At 31.8% G+C, this 21,744-nt stretch overlaps 1 protein-coding gene across 2 annotated transcripts in view; it reads left to right on the plus strand.

Moving 5' to 3' along the window:
• The window catches only part of LOC143247429 (uncharacterized), a 110,544-nt gene that overhangs the window by 73,751 nt on the left and 15,049 nt on the right, over positions 1 to 21,744 (plus strand). For both annotated transcript variants that reach the window (XM_076495505.1, XM_076495504.1), the window contains exons 12-13: positions 9,311 to 9,553; positions 12,936 to 14,116. In XM_076495505.1, the coding sequence (XP_076351620.1) occupies positions 9,311 to 9,553; positions 12,936 to 14,116 (1,424 nt within the window). The remainder of the gene's footprint in view (positions 1 to 9,310; positions 9,554 to 12,935; positions 14,117 to 21,744) is intronic.

Consider the following 21,744-nt stretch of genomic DNA (forward strand, 5'->3'; position numbering starts at 1 on the left):
TTGGAAAATACAAAAATGTTCCCTGAGTGACTAAACCTGCAATGGCTCTCATTCTTTCTGTTCCCATTCTTGTCCTATGTTGGTTGAAGAAACCTAGATAAAGATGAGACCACTAATGTAGTTGACAAAAATGATCATGTAGTGTTTTTATTTCATTGCATGATTCTGCCCAGTTTGACCTTGATAACTACATGACATCATTATGGCATTAAGCATACAAGGAACTGAATGTAGGCAGTTGTGAGTTCATGATGCTCCATAGATATTAGGACTTTCTACAGTTCCAAGGTGTTTTCTGATTTCTTCTCTTGTATTTTGTTACCTATTATCTTCCAGTAGTTTTTGATAGAATTAAGGTTTGGAGTGTTGCTTGGCCATCATAGTGTTTTGGTCCTCTCTTTTCTCTTCTTTATCTGAACCATTAGTATAAAAATTAAAATGTCTTTTCAATTCATATGGAGTGAAATTTCCTTAATATTTTCCATATACTCCATAGAGTGCATGAATAATGCCATCCTGTTTAGCCATGTAGCATAGAGCAAAGTCATTCTAGAATATGCACTGGTAAGCTTCACTCTTAATTCCAACAAGTTAATCAAAATCTTCAAGTCCCAGTTAGAATTAAGAATGCCTCTCACAAAATGCAAATACCCCACATTCTTGCCAGATACATCCCCCATCTCTTCACCTTGCATATGCTGTGTATTTGCATTGAAACATATTGGATCAAAATCTTCTATATATTGATGATGTTCACTCCCTTTTATTCCTGTACATGGTGAGGGGAACTTCCAGGGAAGGTTTTGTATATTCAGTTTACTTCCTCTGGGCTATGAACATCCACCTACATGTTTGTTATGTGTGGTGACCTGTGAAGGGGAGGAGAGGATTCTGGTAGTTGAGGTGTCTGACACCAACACACCTCTTTAGCTTTGAATTCATATAGATGAATGGCCTTGGGGTGCCCCCTCTTCAGGGTCAATTAGCTGGTCATCTGGGCTAAGGTCAAATGAGTACCATTGTATGGCATTCTAAAATCAAACAACCATTGATTTGTAAGTGAACATACTTTGAGGGCCCTAATACTCACTCTGAAACTACAGTTGATAATGTATCTTGATTTGTCATTTCACACTCACTATTCTTTGGCTCAATATCACTGTTTTTTATTCAGAAAGGATTAGAAGTATATGGTGGCTGTCCCAAATCTGTATAAAAATTAGAATCTGGAGACTTTCTGGTTAACACATCAAAACCAGAGAACACCATACTGCTTTTCAAGTCCAAGGCTTTTGGGAATTTGCTAATTCAGGTTACTCCCCATACTATCTGAGTCTGAGATTTTTGCTGGTCTTTCCAATTAAGGAGTTTCAGCTGTGCAGTGTATTTCCACAGGCAAAGATGAAATTCTTCAGTCAATCTTCCTTTTCATTTTGATGTTCACTTCTCCATGTCCCTCTACATTTGTAAAAGTGAGTTACTTACATGGTAAGGTTCTTCCCTACATTGCTAATCCTCTCTGGTGTTTCCAATGCCAACAGTTTGGTCACTGTAAGACCTCTTTCTGTGGCTCTTTGTGCTGTGCACATTGTGGTAGCAAAACCCATGAGGCAGATCTATATTACCAGGAGCTTCACTGCATCACCTGCAATGGCTCTCATTCTTTCTGTTCCCATTCTTGTCCCATGTTTGTTGAGGAAGAAAAGGCAGTTCTTTGACACTCCTAATCTGAGGTACAGAAACTTTTTTCTTCCAAAAGGACAAAGATGTGCTGCCTCCTTCCACTGTGTCAGCTTGATGAGTGTGCAGACTAACTATTCATGCCTCCTAAAGACATTTTTCCTTCTTACTTTCAGTGTTTGTTGCTCTTAGTGAAAAAGGGAGTTGGCAGGTTCATGTCACTTGTGTTACCTCTGTTTTTAGTGAATATTTGGATCCCTTCATTAGAACCTGAGGTACAGAACCATTGTGCAGTCATGCTCATTGTCACTGGACTTATGATCTTCACAAAGAGATCTGCCCATTGGACCTCAGATAAAATACAGGGAGGTTGGCATCTCTCTTGTCTTCTAAAGAGAAGCAGCTTGGTCCCTACTAAATAGCAATGGCCACACAAATAGAGTGAAACTTTTGAGGATCATTTTCAGACTTGGGCAACATTAATGCTTTCATAATGGGGGCAAGGATCAGATTCCATGCCATTGTGTTTGTTGACTTGCATTCAAAATTTAATTGAGAATTTTTAAATTTAAAAATAAATATTAAAAGAACACACCTAAATATTGAATTTTTTGAGTTGGTTGGTATGTTGAATACTGCTCTGTTTAAAATTAAATGTTTGTAATGTCATTTTACTAAGTACAGCAGTACCTCGGTTCTTGAACTTAATCCATTCCAGAAAACTGAATTTTTTTCCAGTTTTTTCCAGTTTTTCCCATAAGAAGTACTGTAAATTAAATTAATCCAATACAGACCTCCAAAAATTATGCATCATGAAGCATTTTAAGTAATAATATTGCTTATTTATACCTGTATAATAATACTTACATGCATAAAGTCAACTATAAACACAATAAAAAACAATAAATGAAAATTTAACTGAACTTTACCTGTGCTGAGGAGAGCTGATGGCATAAGTGAAAGGTGGTTAGAAACGTGGAGAGTAGGAGGGTTATTGTTTGGAAGGGGGAGTCACCTTCCATAAAAACGTCAGGTAACTCTCCTTCTGGTGTTATTTCTGTTTTCTGTCTCTTTCCACTGCTATAACCTGCTTGAGACTTACTGGACTTATTTATCACTAAACACTTGTCTAATGAGGTTTGTTTCTGCCTGGCACCCTCCCCATGTCTCACCACACTATGCATGCCACTTCTCTTCCTAAATTTTTCAAATCATCCCTACTAGCCTTAAAGGCATCACTTGTATCAGCACTCATTCCAGGGGTGTTTTTCAGGAGGTCAGCATGCAACTGCTTTGCTTTTTCACAAATGATGGTCTCAGAAATGCTATCACCAACTAACTGTTTTTTGTTCACAAAAAAACAACAGTTTCTCTACTTCTTCCATTGTTTGTGATCTTTGTTTCGTAAGCACTGTCACTCCTTTTGCAATATCAGCTACTTTAATGACCTCTTTATTTTCACTATGGTATAGACTATAGACTTCTTAACTTGTTCTCCTTTTTTAATGTAAGGTTCATGGCCCAATTTTCTTTTCCATCTGTTTGTATATGTTTTTTTTCTGGAAAATGAGCCTCATTGGCATTGGGGAGAATGAGCTCGCTGACACTGCTGTTATTATGTCTGTCTCCTCCAGTGCCATTACAGCTGTGTTTGTTCTATATGTGAACTACAGTCTCATGATGAAGGCTCAGTTTTGTGTCAGTTGGCAGTTAGCTTGGGGCAAAGAACATTACAACAAGCTTTTCCAGTTCAAACCTACTATTGTTCTTTGGCTGGCTAGTTTCTGTATGAATCGTAAAGAAGTTGTCTTGATAAGACTCGCTATTGGCCACAATTTTTAATGCATTGTTTGATCAGCCACTGATGCACCAGTGGTGTGGCCTTTGTGATACTCATATCACAATAGCCCATATTTTTACTGCCCTACTGTTAAATCCAGTTGGAAGCTGCAGCAACATTTTAGACATATTTACACTTAGAATTTATCATTGACTCTGGATGGAGTAATGATTGATGATGACACTGACCAATCTTGACTGTATTTATAGCTTTTTTATTGGCCATTAATCTTTTTAATTGTATTTAGGTTTTTATATTTCTGGTATTCCAACACTATCGTCAAAAAACAAACAGAAATTCCATATTTTATCACCTATTGTTTTTACCTTGTTTACTTTTACTATTGTATATTTGTTGCTGTGTTTTATTGTTTTTACTACCTTTTTAACATTTTTCAGGGAATTGTAAAAATGTAAAAAACTTTTAAAAAGAAAATTTTATTTTTTTGCAAAGGCTTCCTTTTTTTTTTTTTTAAACCAACTTTTCAGTAATGATATCCATGTTGCTTTGTGCCAATAAATGCCAACCAACCAACCATTGGTATGATACAAGATACTTTCAATCAGACCTCTGCCTGCAACCATTCAATAAACTAGCTGTAAAGATGATCCTCCACAATGGCAAAACAACATTGGGATTTCATTTCTTTCAAATAGGTAACTCTTTGGGCTATTGCTGTCTATTTTCCGAATAGAAATAATTTTATGCTTGGCTTTTATTCTTGTGTTACATGGCACTTATGCACTAGATTTTGTTTGAGTAAACCATACAACACCACTTGTGTATATGGAAACAGTCTCTTCCTCTACTAAATATGCTTGTACAGTCTACTCTTTGTATGCCCAACATTGGATGACTGTTCTGTGGAACAACAGCTCATCTGTTACACTGGTGAAGCTGATAAATAACTTCTGAGGTATGTCTGTCCCAAGGTTGCTACTTCCATATGGGAGTAAAAACTTTAATGCAGTACTGTTGATGCTCCAGCCATCAGCACATCTTCTTGGGTCCACCTTTGTAGACTGATAAGTTTCAGGAATTTTCATAACTTGAGCAAAATCCTATATTCAGGAGAGGCTTTCTCCTAGGCCCAACATTTGTCATCTTGCAATCATTTCTCATGAGGACCAACTCTCCATCTCAGTCATGAATACATCTGTGTTTCAGATAAGCTGTTCTTTTTGGTAAAAGTATTCCTTTAATCTCGTATAACTCAATGAATCAAGCTGAAACCAGTATAACGTTACCAAAACAGAGAAAACTCTTCACTAGATCCTGTGGTCATATCTGAATTGTGTATAATCACAAGACAGGTCTGCATGATAGTGGGAGGACTGAAATTATGGACCAATTTGAATTTAAAAACTAGGATAATTTTAATTAAAGGTGTGTTAGAAATAAGAAGATTAGAAAATTTTGATTTTACTTACACAATCTTTATTCCAAATAAAGTATAAAAAGTGGATTCTTGCTTTACTCTCTCAGTGAATAGATCTCTGTAGAACCTACTCTCTTTGAAAACCAAATAGAACCGAGAAAGAACTAAGGTTCCAATCTAGCAAAAGCTTCATGTCCTTTCTCTTATGATAGCATCAGCAGGCAAACAATTATTTTGTCACAATATTTGTCAGTTGAAATGTACATCTTCTTTTCACAGTCAGTGAAATGCCACTGCAGTCATTATGTCACAGCATCCATGCTGGCAAAACAGATGTTATCTGCTATGAGAACAATAAAGATGTAAAGGTGTCTAAGACTAAGTCGTTTTAGTGCTTTTATGAGCCAAATATGCATAGAAATGGCTAAATGAAAATTTTAGAAATTCAGTTAATAAATATAGAAGAAAACAGAATATGCTTGATTCTTACTGTTGTACTGTAACATAAATTTCACTTTGTTGTCTGTGTTTTTGTAAACAGCAAACTGTAGTCTTTCAACCTGTACACACAGGTATATGTCTGACATAAATACCTGCTGCTAAGTCACATAGGACTAATTTTACATTTACTTCCGTTTTTAATTAGCATTTCTACACATACATATCCTCAGCCAGCTCTTAAGTTGCATTTTAAAAATAGCCTCATATGAGGTTGCTCAATTAAAATCTCCAGAATCTGATTTTCAAAGAGCAGGTGGTGATTACCTGTATTAGGAGCATTGTTATCGTTTAAACAAACAAAAAACTTGTTTTTGTTCTGAAGTCTGTCTTTAGGGGAAGTTCATTATCCAGTCTAAAAATTGCAAATTTCACATGTAAACAAGAAATCAAGACTTCAGTGGTGCTTAGAGTACAAACTGTGAACATTGAATGATTGCAAACCTATGGTGTGATTTCATAATGTAAACAAATACAGTAAATTATGAGGTAATATAAGGCATTTGATTTTGCTAACATATCCAGTGCCTAATAAAGAGTGGAGTTTTGTTAAACTGTTGTGTAATGGTACTTAGAATATTCTTGCTGATCATACTTAATCTCAGTGCTTCAGTTCCACCATGATGAATAAGGACAGTGATACAAAAATCCACAAAATTGTGTATGAGGGTGATTTCAGTTACCATACTTGTTCTACTTAGTTAGTATCGTCACTGGAAGCCTTTCCTGTTGACTACTTTCTTAATAAACTTGAATGTTGTATTTATCACCACAACCAGCAAATTAATTTCAGATCTTACTTGTCATCAAACAGCCGCATTAAAACACCATGTAAAATCTAGATCTTGCCAATCCCTGACTACTCAAGTAACAAAAAATTAAGTGGCTAGTCAATGTATTAGTTATTGTAATAGAGTTAACTGAGTATAGTAATTAACAGTTGTAGTTAGTATGACACTAGATCAGTACTTAAAGGAAAGGGAAATTTTATATAGTCTAATATACCAAGAGAGCACAAAAGGAAAGGTTGCATCCCTTTGCTAACATAACCATTAATGTATGAGTGTACAAATGATATAATCATTCCAATTATAGCACTTTATGGTTACTTAGTGTACCACTACTTATGTTAAGTACATATTCATACAATAGCAGTTAACCACCTTCTAACTTTTTTTTTTGAAAGGGTTGCTGTTTGTAGGCTATTAGCATAATCTGTCATTTTAAAAAAATTATTCTACACTTAATCCACCTGTATTGTTTTTTATATTAGCAAAGAAACTGCCATTTTTATAAAGAAAACTTGACTAATCTACAGTTTCACAGTGTATGTTATAGCTAATAGAATAATATAAATAGCTTTTGCTTGCTAATTCATTTGTTTAAATGATTGTTTGATTTGGCATTTTATAACTTGGTGTCAGTAGTTCACAGATCTTCTTAGAACATTCAATATTTTTTTCACATATAGCTTAGCTGATATTTAACTTCTAATTTTCTCTACTTTTTCAAATTCTGTGTAAGCATTAGAGAGCCATATATTCATATATGTTACATTAACAACTCTATTGATCAATGAACTAATTGTTGACCTAACATTTTGACAAACAGGTCACAATATCAACAACATTCCTGGTATCTTCTGGAGTTTAGTCAGATTAAAGTTAAAGATGTGTAAATGAACCTAATTTATTTGTAAAATTTTTGATACTTTATATAATTACCAGAAAATATTAACACATCCTCAAAAGTCTGTATAGAGGAGAAAAATTTTATATAACTCTCTTAATATGGGTTTGGTCAAATTGATCCACCACGTGATCACTTTGTTTAATGTCATTGTAGTGTTGATACTACTAACTTTTAGTATAGTGTCTATATCTTTACAAAATTTGGCTAAATTCCAGTAAACACAAGTCTTTCATATTCAAAAAATTAAATTTTTTAGTGAAGTAATTTTAATAAATTAAAGAAAGATTTGTCCATGAATATATATAGTCATTTTTCTTTTTTTCCTGTTCAGAGTGCAAAGGGATTGTCATGTTGAGATTAAAAATGCTTTTCTTCATCTCAAAAATCTCAAATGTTATTTGTATAATCTCTGAAACCTTCTAAATACATTTTAAATGTTTGTTTTCAATATAACTATATATTTTCTATACCCTAACTTTATACAAGGCTGGTTGATTTGATTGACTTTATAATCACTCAAAAAAGAAAATAGTCTAAATTACCTTTTTTGTTTCTTTGTAGAATGAATTCAAAGTGTAACATGAAACTACATGTGTTCATCCTAATTAGCTTTTAACTCATAACAGTATACATCAATTTTATTATTGTATTGCACTTTAAACCATGTTTTGCTAGTATAAATTATACAAAATTTGGGGAATATGGATTTCATATTATGATATTGAATTGCATTATCTAATAGCTGCTCTGAGCTGCTTGTGTGTGCACCTCATGAGACACTTTTATTATTATTACTTATTTTATTTGATCTAACCTTAACCTAAAGGAATTCCTGTGTTTAGATTTTAATTACTTTTATAATAATAAATAAAAAATACACACATAAAGCAAGAAATAAAGGACTTGGGTCTCTTTTTTTTCTGTCAATTAACTCAACTTTTTTACTAATGGTGGTAATGCACTAAATAATTTTTATTTAATTAAATAATGCATCAATAAACATAGAGCAATGACTTGCAAACTAGCAGATGTTGTCTCAAAACTTTTGCAGTTTTTTCTGGCTTTCTAGTTATGCAACAAGAGGTATTACAAATTCATCCAATTTAGTCAATATATTTTTTGTGGGAACATAGTTTGTACTAAAAGAGAAATTGACTATTCTTTATTCAGAAACCCAAATAATGTAATACATCATTTGAAAAATGAAAATCTTGATTTTGTATTGGTTATAGATAATATAAAATTAAAAGTGACAGATAACTATTAACAAATCGTAAGTAAGAGGATGTGAGAGGTAGGTGTGGCAAAAGAGGTCTGATTTTTCTATTTGATGGTTTTGTAATTACACAAGATTGCAGCTATGAAAATCATGGTTTGTTTGAGTAATAATGATTTTATAGTGACTAATTTACATTAACTTTTGTACTTATTGGAGGGTTGGTGAATAAAATGGAGAAGAGAGCATGATTAGAAAAGTGTTACATTTCTCACACAAGGAGAAATTCAAGATTTTTTTAAAATATTGTCTTATAAAATAAGAAATTAAAGTGTATACACTTAAAGTATGGGTTATTAGCTATGATGTTTTGCTATACTAAATGGTGTAACATAAATAGAGGGTAATTTAATTAAATTTTAATTGTACGTCACTAAAAACCTTGTGACATGCACAGTAAAGGAAGTTGATGCAGAAAGAAATAAGATAACAAACAAAATTCTAATTTATGTGGTTATTTAAAAAGAGAAATTCTCCTACTTAAAATAATATCAATTATTGGTGCAAATCACTTTTGATGTAATAGTTTTTATCTGCTTTAATGTTTTAATGTGAGTTGTGGAATTATCATCAAACTTCAGAAAGGAAAATTTAATTTGCTTGATGGAATATTATTTCTATTCAACTATTGCTAGCTGTGTCACTAAATAAATGGTAAGTGAATAAGGGTTAATAAGTTAACAGTGCTGTTATTTCTCACCAATAATTTATGAAAGTGATGTTCAAAAGACCAGTGTAAAAAATTTTAGTTAAAATCTTATGGTTTTATGATGTGAACAGTTTTATTGCATGTGTAAATAAACTGTTTTTTTCTCCCACTTGTGAGTTTCTGTAACAACTGTGACTAGTAAAACATAAATTTAGTTGCATACAGTTATGTATTTTTAGTTGCAATTGTACTTACAAGATGTACAAGTAGTAATATTTTTTTTTTGCTATGTTACAGTTTATTGACGGTCGAATATACATTCAGAAAGGCAAGTTATTAAAGCCAGCCTATGTAGTTTATCATACAGCACCAAATTCTGCAGAACTTGGGAAGAACCTCTGGACTCAAAGGAAGAATATAGATAGTCCTGTTTCTGACTCTCAGGGAAGTGAATCTCCACTTTCTAGTCATTGCCCAAGCCCAGGAGACTGTAGTTACTCATTAGAAGAAACAAATGAATATGATCTTCAGACAGGAAAGGTTGGCAGATATCTGAATTTCTTTTTGAAACAGAAAAACCACTTAAGAGTGTTCATTGAGCTTCTGGTTCTATACCATAATAATCAGAGTGTTGTAAAAAAAATTGATGACATGTTAAACCATTAAAGCCTGAATAAAAATCTGATTCAGAAGTTGTTAATTTGTATAAATACCTTACAGCTTTATACACAAAGATATTTGAAAAAATCTGTACTATTAAAATAATTTGTAGCTTTACTTAGAGATCAGTGACATAAATGGTTATGTTTAACTTTGGATGCTTCAAAGTTGACATGAATGAGCATAGGTATAGTAACTGCTGTTTCACATAGACAGAGGAAGACAGTAAGAAGGTCCAAAAACATGAAATGTGCTTGTGACCATTTTGGAGTAAATATCAGGTATTAGAAAGATGTGCTTTAGGAAATCAGTGGTTCTTTGTTCTTCAACATAACCTGTGAAAAACTTTACTTTCCAGAAGTCAGTCTTGTGGTAGCAAGTAGTTTCATACATCTTCTGTTCTGAAACATATTTCCTCAGAGAATATTGACAGCAAGTTACTCTTTAAAAATAACACTTCATTAGCTGTATACTCTCTTAACTTGATAGAAGCAATGCCATTTTAAAACCTAATTCTGTATATGTAATTCACTAACATATAATTATTGTTATATGTTATAAAAATTGTTATAATTTAAATTCTTGTATTTTGAGGTTTATTTCTTTATTTTAAAAGAAGCATCTGAAACAAGAACTGGTTTTTGCTGGCACTTGATCCACTTGTGACTACAATTCTTAACTTTAAGGGCTCTCATACAAGAAATTGTGAGTAGCTAATATAGATTGTTCGCATATACAATCAAAGTAAAGTTGCAGCTGTATTTCATTAGCACCTGGAAATTTTCCAAGAATTTCTTCCTGTGTGAAACAACATTTTAAGCATTTCTAACTTCAGTCTGTCATGGTTACTTGCGAAGTTCGAGCAATGTTGCTCAGTGACAGTTTGAAGTTGAACGGCATGCTTATGACCAATAGAAGGAGCATATTTTTTAGTATTTGGTAATAGCTTAAAGAAATGTATGAATATGTAGTACGAGATAGAAAAGCTTAGTTCATTTTGAGGGAGTACATAGTGATTGGCAGGTGTTACTTACCTTGTGTATTAGTTTGCTAGACAGATTGCACTTAGGTTTTATATTTAAATCTTAATTAATTACGTATTATTTATGCTTTAAAATGCCTATTTGAAAGGCTTATGAGTCTCATATGTTTAACTCATTGTAGCTTGGCTTGTGAAAATGTCGAAGCAGGATAATGTCATTTGCATGTGCAAGCATTAGTGAAAGAATTTGTACATAAGCATCAATCTATAATAACAATAGGGCATTGTGGAGATATGTTATCATACCAGCTTCAAGAATAAAAGACATAATTGGAAAAGAAAATTAAAAATAAAGTATATATGAAAATATTAAGAGGATAAATTACCCATACAAAAAAAAAATTCAAAAGAGCTGAAAGGTATTCATGTATGTCCATTTTTTATTAATTTTATTCTACTGTATGCTGAGTATAATAATTAGAGTTAGTGGTATAGCTGAGAAAATGGAAAATAAAACATAAACATCTTATAGGAATTATATGTATGAAATGTGAAAACTGTAAGATAATAAATGGTATTTTTATACTAAAAATAACAATCACATTGTGTGAACTATTCATAGTTCTCGTGCAGATAACTACATTAATCAATAAATATCTTATAATAAATAGTAAAACCTATCAAAGTTAAATATTTTATTTTTCTTAAACTACATACCTTTAGGACTGTTCTTGTCAAAAAAAAATCACTAGTTTTGTTTTTATAAAGAACAAGTGTTATACATTGTAATTAGACCATCATCATCAGGTTAACAGTCTCCTACATGTAAACACAAACAGTTGAACCTGATAAGGACCATTTGCTTACAAAATTATGTAACTGTTGTACAATTTTGTTTGAAGGATAAAACTAGTGGATGAAATATTTTTGAAATTTGACAAGAACTTCCCTAAAAGTATGTAGTTTTGGAAAAAAAAATATGCAGTTTTTATTTCATCTAATATACTATTCTGACTAAATATTTATTGTTTAATGTAGTTATTTGTGCTCAGACACCCTGAATAATTTACCTGCAAGGTGCTTTTAATGTTAAGTGTGAAAATGCTGTTGCTCATCTTACAGTTTGCACATTTTATATGCTTGATCACTAGAACTTCTTAAAGGGTATCAAAAGTTATTTAAGGTAAATGTTTATGTTTTATTATCCATTTTCTCTGTCACATCAATAACTACTTATCATCAATGTACAGTGCAACGAAATGCTTAAAATTAAAAAATGGAAATATATGTATATAAACTTTTTCATCTTTTTTGAATAATCTTAAAATATATTTTTGTGTCATATACCATAATTTTGCATCTTTACCTTACAGTTGTAATTTATTTTTAATTTTTTATTTTCATTTTCTGTTGATTATCATTGATTATATATAATGGCACATGTTAACAGGTGTCCACAGGTGATATAATGGAATCATGTTTTTGCATTAGCTAAGAAAATAACTTGCACAGAAATCTATGATTATATTATAAAAATTATCAATCCTTTCACTTATAAATTTTCAAACAATTAACTAAAATATAAAAGTGAAACTTAAATGCAGCTTATATATCTGTGAAACCAATATGTATAAGGTGAGAAAAAATATAGCTATGTTAGAGAATGGTATTCATCAGCAATGTATTCAGTGGTTTGAGTGCACAGTTTCTAGTAGGTCTTGAGAAAATTATTTCATAGAATCTGCTCTTTCTATTGGTTGTGAGCATCCCATTCAAATTTAATATGTTCCTGAGTGATGATCCTCATTTTGAATGGGGCATGGCTTCTCATGGATATGAGAAGATTTATAACTTTTTCAAAGTTTCTGGAATTTGAAGTAAGTTCTGTACATATATGTATAATTTTGTGAACAATTCTTTAACTTTTGAGTATCACTTAAACTGAATTTTTTTTTTGTCAGAAGCCACTATTTTGTTTGGGGATGGGGCACATTATTTTAGGTCTTTCAAGCTTTACAATGCATTTAAAATGCTTGTTATCTCCACTTGCAAAGAAATAAACCCCTGATTTGTAACCCACTACAGCATTACCCTTATGATTTTTAAGACTTAATACGATGTATGGTCTTCAGAAGAGTTGTATCAGACATCTGAAAAAGACTGTGCTTTATATTTTCCTTACTTGTTTTATTTACTGCATCAACCAATTTGACAAATTGTTTATATTTTATTTCAGAAACTTTTTGAGTGATATTTTTTTTCAATTTATTATTCCTGTAGGTTTTGAACTTGAAACCTGCAGGTTCGGAAAATGGAATGTCACCTGGCATTTCTGCTAGTGAAACAGGTAATGAACATCTGCCTATAGTTCAGGGATTTTGTGCAGATGCAAGGACACTCTCTCTTAATTCAAACTGTGATTCTGCATCTCAAGACTTCAGAAATTTACAATCTACTCAAGACCCCAAAAATTTGCAGTCTAAGACCTCAGGAAGCACTTTTTTTGTACCAGGAACTTCCGTAAGTCAGACTTCAGGTGCATCAGACAGTTTATTGTTGCATATAGTGGATCATCAAGATGTGTCATTATCTGATAAACCCTTGCCAAATTCTTCAAACAGTAGCCTTCAGAATATTTCACTATCTGGTCAAGTTTTTGTAGATACTTCAAGCAGTAATCTTCAGAAATTGTCTCTAGTTGATCACGCCTTAATAGACTCCTCTAGCAGTAACTTCCAGAAAATGTCACCAGCTGGCCAAACCTCGTTAGGTACTTTTAGCAGAAACATTTTAAATGTGTCATCATCTGTTCAAACTTTGCCACACACTTCTAGCATTAGCCTTCAGAACAGATCAGTCTCTGGCCAGACTTCAGTAGATGCACTTAACAAAAAGCTCCACTATGTGTCACCATGTGATCATAAAACTTTGGTAGATATTTCTAACAGTAAGGTCCAAAATGAGTCACAACATGATCAAAAGACCTCTCTAGATACTTCTAGTAGTAGCTTTCAAAATGTGTCACTATGTGAACAAACAGATGATGTGTCTAGAAGTAGCCCCCAAAATGTGTTAGTATATGATCAGATCTCAGCAATTGATACCAAAAGTATTCAACAAACATGTGAAAATTTAGTAACAGGTGCTAGTAGTAGTGAACAGGAATTATTAGTAGTGGATAGAGATATTAAAAATGCAACCAGGAATGATCAAAAACAAGTACCTGAACAGAGTTTTGATTGTTTCACAAGTGGTCATAAAGTTATTTCCCAGGAAGAAGTTGCATGTATACGCTCAAGTAAAACAGAAACACCTAAACAGACTACTCAGCTTCGACTCCTGGAAAGAAGTGCATTGGTATCTTGTAAGAAATTAGAGAATATATTTGTTTCACAGAAAGAAGAAAATTCCATGAAACCAGATGTATTTAAGTCAGCTGTTGAGGAACACAAGTGGACAAGGTAAACAAATTTTTTATCTTCAAATACGATTTTTTTTTGTTTTTAAAGAAAAAACATTTATGTTCATAATTTTCTCCTTGTATTTCATGCTAATATATTTCTGCTTGTAGGATTCATTCTCAAAAAGTATGTGTTATTAGATTTTTTTAAAAATAAAACTTAGCATGCATTCTTATTTTTAAGTTTGATTTTAGTGATGGTTAAAGCAACTGTTTGTCCATTGATTTTTATTGATGCTTACATCTACGATATATCATTGGTATGCTCTTGTTATTCAAGGTTTTCTGTACCTTTATTGTATACAGTTTTTACTATTGGTTTAAAGAACACAGGAACATCACAGTGAATTTGAGTTTTCCTAGGTCATATACACTACAAAAAGACCAAATTCAAATAGATCAGTACAGTCATTGTTTTCTCTACCTTTATTGTATACAGATTTTACTGTTGGTTTAAAGAACACAGGAACATCACAGTGAATTTGAGTTTTCCTAGGTCATATATACTACAAAAAGACTAAATTCAAATAGATCAGTGCAGTCATTGGGTATGTTGGATGTGTACATTATGAATTATTAAATTATATGTACTCTAGAGAAAAACATTACTTTCATTTAAAATTAATGCTGTTTTTTCTACTTCTTTTTCTAAAAGGTAGGGCATATTTAATTTATAATTATTATTTATATTTGTCATAAAATATTTTATATAAATATAATTATAGACAAGGCATTCAGTGGTTAACTGAATTTAGTTTAATGTGTTTTCTAGCAGTTGGTTATTACTGGTAGTGGAAATCAATCATAGCTTATCTGCAGTGTGTAGAATGTGTCAGTGAAGGATTTTCCTTGGTGGTTGTTAAATAAGAAAAGTATATTAATAATGTGTTTTTATGTGATTTTGAATCATTATACATTTCATCATTTATTTAATTATTTTTGAGATATATATGTGTCAGAGTTTTTTGTATAAGGGGCCAGATTCTTTAAATTGATGTCTGCAACTTTTTTGGCAATAAATTTGAGCAATAAACAGACAGCAAATAATCCACTTCTTTCAAAATAACATATTCAAAATAAGTAAAAATGTATGTACAAAAATACTTTACACTGTAGAATGCACAGTTGCATCTACAATTCTGAATAATTATCCTTTTGTGTCAAAAGCCTGCACAGACTGATTCAGTTACTTTAGAATCCAATTAACAAAACAAATTATTTTTCTTTACTTTGTTTCTTACTTACAATCTGTGATAAATTCACTTACATTTCCCTCTGGGTATCACAGTTGTATCCATAACTTTAAATTGTTCTCTCCTTTTTCTCAGGGTCCAGACAGATGGGTTCAATTACTTTAGAAAACTCTCTAACAAGACAAATTGTTCTCCTTATCTCTGTTAAACAGTGACACATACTTTAAAATATTGCTCAGTATATTACAGCTAAACTGACAGTCAAGCTGTTTAACTTCACTTTCACTAACTTAAGTTTTTCTGCCTTGTACTCACTTGGATGCCTATATATACATTTTCCAGTTGAGGCCTAGAACTTTGTACAAACTATGAGATGGTATGATGTAACAAAATGCCCTTAAGGCAATGAGAGAAATAAACATGGTTCGAGTAACGTGACATCAGTTTATACTGATTGAACCACACACACACAATGTTTGACTCTCATCGTGTTATATTACAAAATTTGTCTTAACTATCACTTTAAAGTAATTACTTTTAACACTCTTGTAATTATGAAAAATAAATAATGATTAAACATTAGATCACTAACTGAACTAAATAATAAGCACAGTTCGCCTGGATTCAGGTGGCTGAGGAATTGTCAGCTTTTCTTGATAACGAGAAAACCACTTGAAATAAAAACACATCTCAAAATGGCTGGAATGGGTATTAACACTTTTATTGATAAGCAGATCACAATGTTTCAACCTTTCTAGGTCATCTTCAGGTTAACTTTTTATCTGCTTAACATTGTTATCTGTTTATCAATAAAAGTGTTAATACCCAGACCAGCCATTCTAAGATACAGTTGTCAGCTTTAATTAATTGAGAGATTTGTCATTATATGAATTGACCTTCATTTGGGCTTTGAGTTTGGGGGCCCACACATTGAGAATACAGTCAACTGACTTTTGACAGATAAGCTGTTGTACTGTCATTGCTTTTTGAATAATTTTGTTAGTAATATTATTATTTGTAGTTCTTTGGTTTCTGCAGCAGATTTAGATAGATTTGTACCGACTTATTTGTAAAGTTAGGGTTTCTTAATTTACATTTGGTGATATTGTTTGTCCTCCAACATTAGAGTAGGCTTAACATGTTGTTATTTTAGGCTTACCTGTCATTCTTATTACCAGAAAATCATTAAGTAGGTTAAATATATTGTTTTTCCAACAAATTCTTTGTACTAATTTATTATTGTTAATATAATATATGCCTAATTTTAAACTATAAGGACTTTTTCATTTTTGTAATTTATTACATTTTATGTATGTAAAAACGGCTTGTTTGGGTTGAGAAAAGTTTTTACGCAGAGGAGTGAATAACGTTTCGACCTTCGGTTATCGTCAGGTTCACAAAGAAAGAAAGAGGTAACTGAACAGAAGCTGACCACATGTTTGAAATAGGTTGTGTAACTGAGTGTCGGAATATAAAGGGCACGCTTAGATGTTTAAATATATAATTTTATTATTTATTATATTATTTTTGATATAGGTATAAAGGTGTTCCTTTGTATTGGTTTATTTTGGGCTTGAGTTGTTGTATAAGTAAGGCTTTTTTAATTTTGTGTTTGTTTATGTATCTGGTTTCCATTTTTCTACTTGTTTCTCCAATAGAACTCGTGGCAGTTATCAAATTGTATTTTATAAATAATGTTGGTGTGGTGTTTGTCAGTGTAGTTTTTACATTGTATAGGCCTCAGTTTTGTGCCTGGTTTTTGAATAAATTTGGTATTAACTGGAATGTCATATTTTGATTCTAGTTTTTGCCAAATGTTGGTTTGGTTATTTTTCTGCTGATGTTGGGAATATATGGTATGCAGCAGTATATGGATTTGTGATTTTTTATTTGTGAGATATATTTATTTTTGTTGGTTAATTTTGCTTTTTGTCTAGGTGTGTGCGTATAATGTTTTCTACGGTTTGTGAAGGAAACTTATTGATGTTGATGAAGTATTGTTTTATTTTGTTTAATTCATTGTTAATTTTATCTGGTGAGCATAGTTTTATGGCTGTGTTTATTTGGTTTCTTAGTATGTTGAGTTTTTGTTTTGTTTCATGTGCTGAGTCCCAAGGAATATACAGTCTAGTATTGGTGATTTTTCAGTGGATTTCTGTTTTAAATTGTGTATTGGTTCTTTTAATTTTGAGGTTAAGAAATGATATTTGATTGCTTTCTTCTTGTTCACATGTGAAGTTGATGTTGGTATGTATAGCGTTAATGTGATTGAAAAAATTAAGTTTGTGTTCTGTAGATGTAAATCCCGCAACCATGTAATCTACATATCTGTACCAGTATAGTGGTGGATATAATGCTGTGTCAGTTGCTTGTGTTTCAACTTGTTATAAAAATATTGGCTAGAACTGGTGATACTAGGTTGCCCATGCTTAGGCCATTTGTTTGTACACAGTTGTGGTTGTTGAACATCAAATTTGTCTTCACAGTGGTGAATTCTATGAGGGTTACTAATTGGTTGCTGGGAATGTTTGTAGATGGGTTAGGGTCTCAGATATAGAGTTCCAAGACTATCTTGCAGGCTTCAATGGTTGAAACTTCTGTAAAGAGGGATATAACATCGAAACTGGCCATTAAGGCTTTAAGATTAAGTTGATTAAGATTAGACTTGAAATTAAAAGAGTCTTTGATGAATGAGCTGGCTGATGTCACATACTTGGAGAATGCCCATGCTATGTATTTACCAAGATTGTAATTAAACGATTCATATGTGGACATTATTGGTCGTAATGGACAATCTGGTTTATGAGGTTTGGGGATGCCGTATATTTGTGGTGTGCGTGAGTCGGTTTTGCGTAGGTAGGAATAAAGTGTTTGTGAAATTGTGTTGGCTTTTTTCATTTGTAGTAGTAATTTGTTTAGTTGTGTTTCATGTGTCTTTGTTAGATTTGTGTGTACTGGTTTAAATTTGTTGGTGTCTGAGAGGATGTTCTTGATTTTTTGGATGTATTAATTATGTCTATAGCGTTTCCTTTATCTGCTTTTAGAATTTTAATGTTTTTTCTTGTTTTAGGTTTTTAATGTCTCTTTTTGTAAGATTGTTTTTTAGCTTTCTCTTTTGTGAAATTATGTTGATGGTTTTGTGATAAAATTCTTTGAAAAAATCATTTAAGATGTTGTTTTTAGGTGTTTTTGGAAAATATAAATTTTTAATTTTTCCTGGGAAGTTTGGATGTTGGAGGTCAATAAAAGTGTCTAAGTTGTCTTCTTTCTGTTGGTTGTTTTCTTGTTTTTGTTTTCTGTGGAAAGTATCACAAGTCTCCTGGCTTGATCTTCTAAACAAGTAGAAAAATGGAAACCAGATTCAAAGAACATAAAAAGTCATCTTCAGACATTTTTGAACACTGCAAGACAAATAAACACAACATAATCATAGAAAACACTCAAATATTAAATAAAAAAAACAAACATAAACAAACACAAAATTAAAGAAGCCTTACTTATACAACAACTCAAGCCCAAAATAAACCAATACAAAGGAACACCTTTATACCTATATTAAAAATAATAAAATAAATAATAGAAAATTATATATTCAAACATCTAAGCATGCCCTCTACATTCAGACACTCAGTTACACAACCCCTTTCAAACATGTGGTCAGTTTCCAGTCAGTTACCTCTATTTTTCTTTGTGAACCTGACGATGACAGGAAGAAGGTTGTTCGCTCCTCTGCATAAAAAATTTTCTCAACCCAAATGAGCCGTTTTTACATATATATTTTTCTCTACATGTGGGTTTTCTTGACGTTACTGATAATTACATTTTATACTTCTTTCAATTAATTTCATTTGTGAGAGATTATGGGTCCAGAGTTTACCCAACCTTCTCCCAGTATTTCTTGCTTTCCTCTTCAAATTGCTGGATTTTTTTTCCCGTCCTTTTCGAGACATTTTGGTTGAAACTGGGTATTTTTGTCTCTCTTTTGAGAGGTGATGCTAGCATGCCTTACCCTCCATAGTCTTTGGTTTATTTTGTGTTAGCTTACCATCAGGCAGATTGTTCTTTGTTTTCTTGCTTTTCTTTACTTTGTATTTGAGGTCTTTATGAGGAGTAGCATCTTTTGATCCTTTCCTTTTCTCTCCAAACAAGTTTTACCATAATATTACAAAATTAAAAATAATTTTAGTTGTTGAATTGTTTTAAACTTGTGTGGACAAAACTGCTATGCTGGCACCTCCCAAGAGCTAGAGAAATGAAATAATTTACTTTTTTACAATGTATACTTTCTGCTTTTCATTATATAATACTCCTTTAAATTAAAATTGTATCTTTGTAATAATTATTAAAGAATGTTGTTTATATTAAAATTCTCCATTTATAAACTGACTGTTAATGAGCTCAAGTATGATTATGTATATCCATAACATGCAGTTACTTGGAAACAATTTTAACTTATTAATTATTTTGGAGTTTACGTACAGCTATCCACTTGTACTTGCACTTTGTACATTTTGACATACAGTTGACAAGTTCTAACAAAGCACCTTTATTTGTCTTTGTGAATTTTTTAATATTGTGTAAAGGATATTTAAAGCAAATTCTTAGGTCCATAAGTTACATCTTTTAAGAAATTATCTGTATTAAAGTTTGTAGTAACCAGTATCCTTATCCACTTTGTTACTGTTGAGATTATTAGAGAAAATTATTTTTTCTCTTTAATTAACTGTTAGTTGGTTTTGAAGTAAAAATGGTCTGTGACTTACATTGTCATGTTGATCACAGCCAGACTTCTTACACAGTAGTCCCAAATGTTCCACACACACACACACACACATCCATCTGAAGCAAACAATTAGTAGTATGACCCACTATTCCATATAGAAGTTTTAATGTTTTTCTATGTATAATGGTCACAACATTATGAAAATTGATGGTCATCATTCAGGGGGTGTAATGAGCAGCTTACAGACTGCAACCCATAGGACCTAGTGGCATGTAATCTTAATACAAAGTTGATTTGTTAACATCTAGTTTTGAGCTCTTATTAAAATTTTCAGAGATGGACTTAATGCTAGATGTGTTGTTTCATTTCACTGTATGTTTCAGAGTTTGCATAAGTGGTTCAACCAGTATTCCAAATTGGCATATACAGTGGCCTTAAATTTCATAAACATATTACACATAGTTACTTTTATGCATGCACAAATGTGATTGAAATGTCACAGACACTCATATAATTAGTAATTCATCCAATAACTGTTTTCCTGCAAGGTTAATGAGTTTTTTGTTTTGTTTTTTTTTATGTGTTGACTTACATTTGCTGTCTACAGTAGGAATATAAATCTTGCACTGTAGACATTCACAAGGTTAGTGTAAACAAGCATATGATGAATGAGGTTCTTCCATCTGATTTGCTTTTTTTTTATCCTTTAATCTTGGTGTGTCTGTTTTTTTTGTATGAATACTTTCAACATTAATTCAAACTCAAGAGTAAACATACATTTATTTACAAAACACTTGGTATATACAAGCAGGCAAGGAGAGTTGACACCAGTTTCTTATCTTTGTATAGGATTTAGTATGATTTTTAAACTTAGATAACATGATGTATGTACGTGATTCATGTTACATCTCAACATTCTGAGAGTGATCTTGTGCTTTAATAATTAATTTAAAAAAATAACTCATTAGTTAGAAGTGGTAACAATAGGTTAAAACCCTTGTCATTGTACAGGGCCCAATAGGAAGTTGTATATCAGCAATTTTCATTCCATTGTATTCATTGATTACTTCTGCAAAAGACTTTCTATAATCATTGTGTATTGTATAACCCATGATGTAAGTTAAAGGGTTCTACTTAACAGCCAAATCATCCTGAATTACTAAATCATGCAGCACTATTGTACTTATACATAATGTTTTGGGATTTCACAGGTGTTTGTTGTGTACTACATTTATGTGAATTAATACATTTGTTCTCAGGGACACTTACTGTTAAGTGACTTTGATGTTAATTCTTGGAGAATGCAAAGTAGAGAAGCTAGTCAAAAGGCTCACACAGTTCTAATTCAAATATCAGGTTTAACTGAATCTAATTTTTCAGTGTACTTTATAATCTAATATGTTTATGATAGTCGTATATACAAAACTGGTTAGCTATGAAAATTGATTAGTATGACAAATGGGTTCATTGGACAGAAATTAAATAAACAAAAAACAACAGAAAATTGGGACAGTAGCAATAGTTTATTACAAACATTTTCATTTGTTGAACACTTTGGAATTATCAATTATATCATTGGTGAACTGCATTAAGATATTTCAAGAAAGTATAATACATAATACGAACAATGTGCAGTATATCAATGCAAAAGAAAAAAGTAAATACACAAAATGTTATAAAGATGAGCATCCTTATAAGAACAAACTAAGAATG

This window comes from Tachypleus tridentatus, chromosome 3 (genome assembly GCF_004210375.1).
Source record: "Tachypleus tridentatus isolate NWPU-2018 chromosome 3, ASM421037v1, whole genome shotgun sequence".
In the NCBI taxonomy this organism is placed as follows: Eukaryota; Metazoa; Arthropoda; class Merostomata; order Xiphosura; family Limulidae; genus Tachypleus; species Tachypleus tridentatus.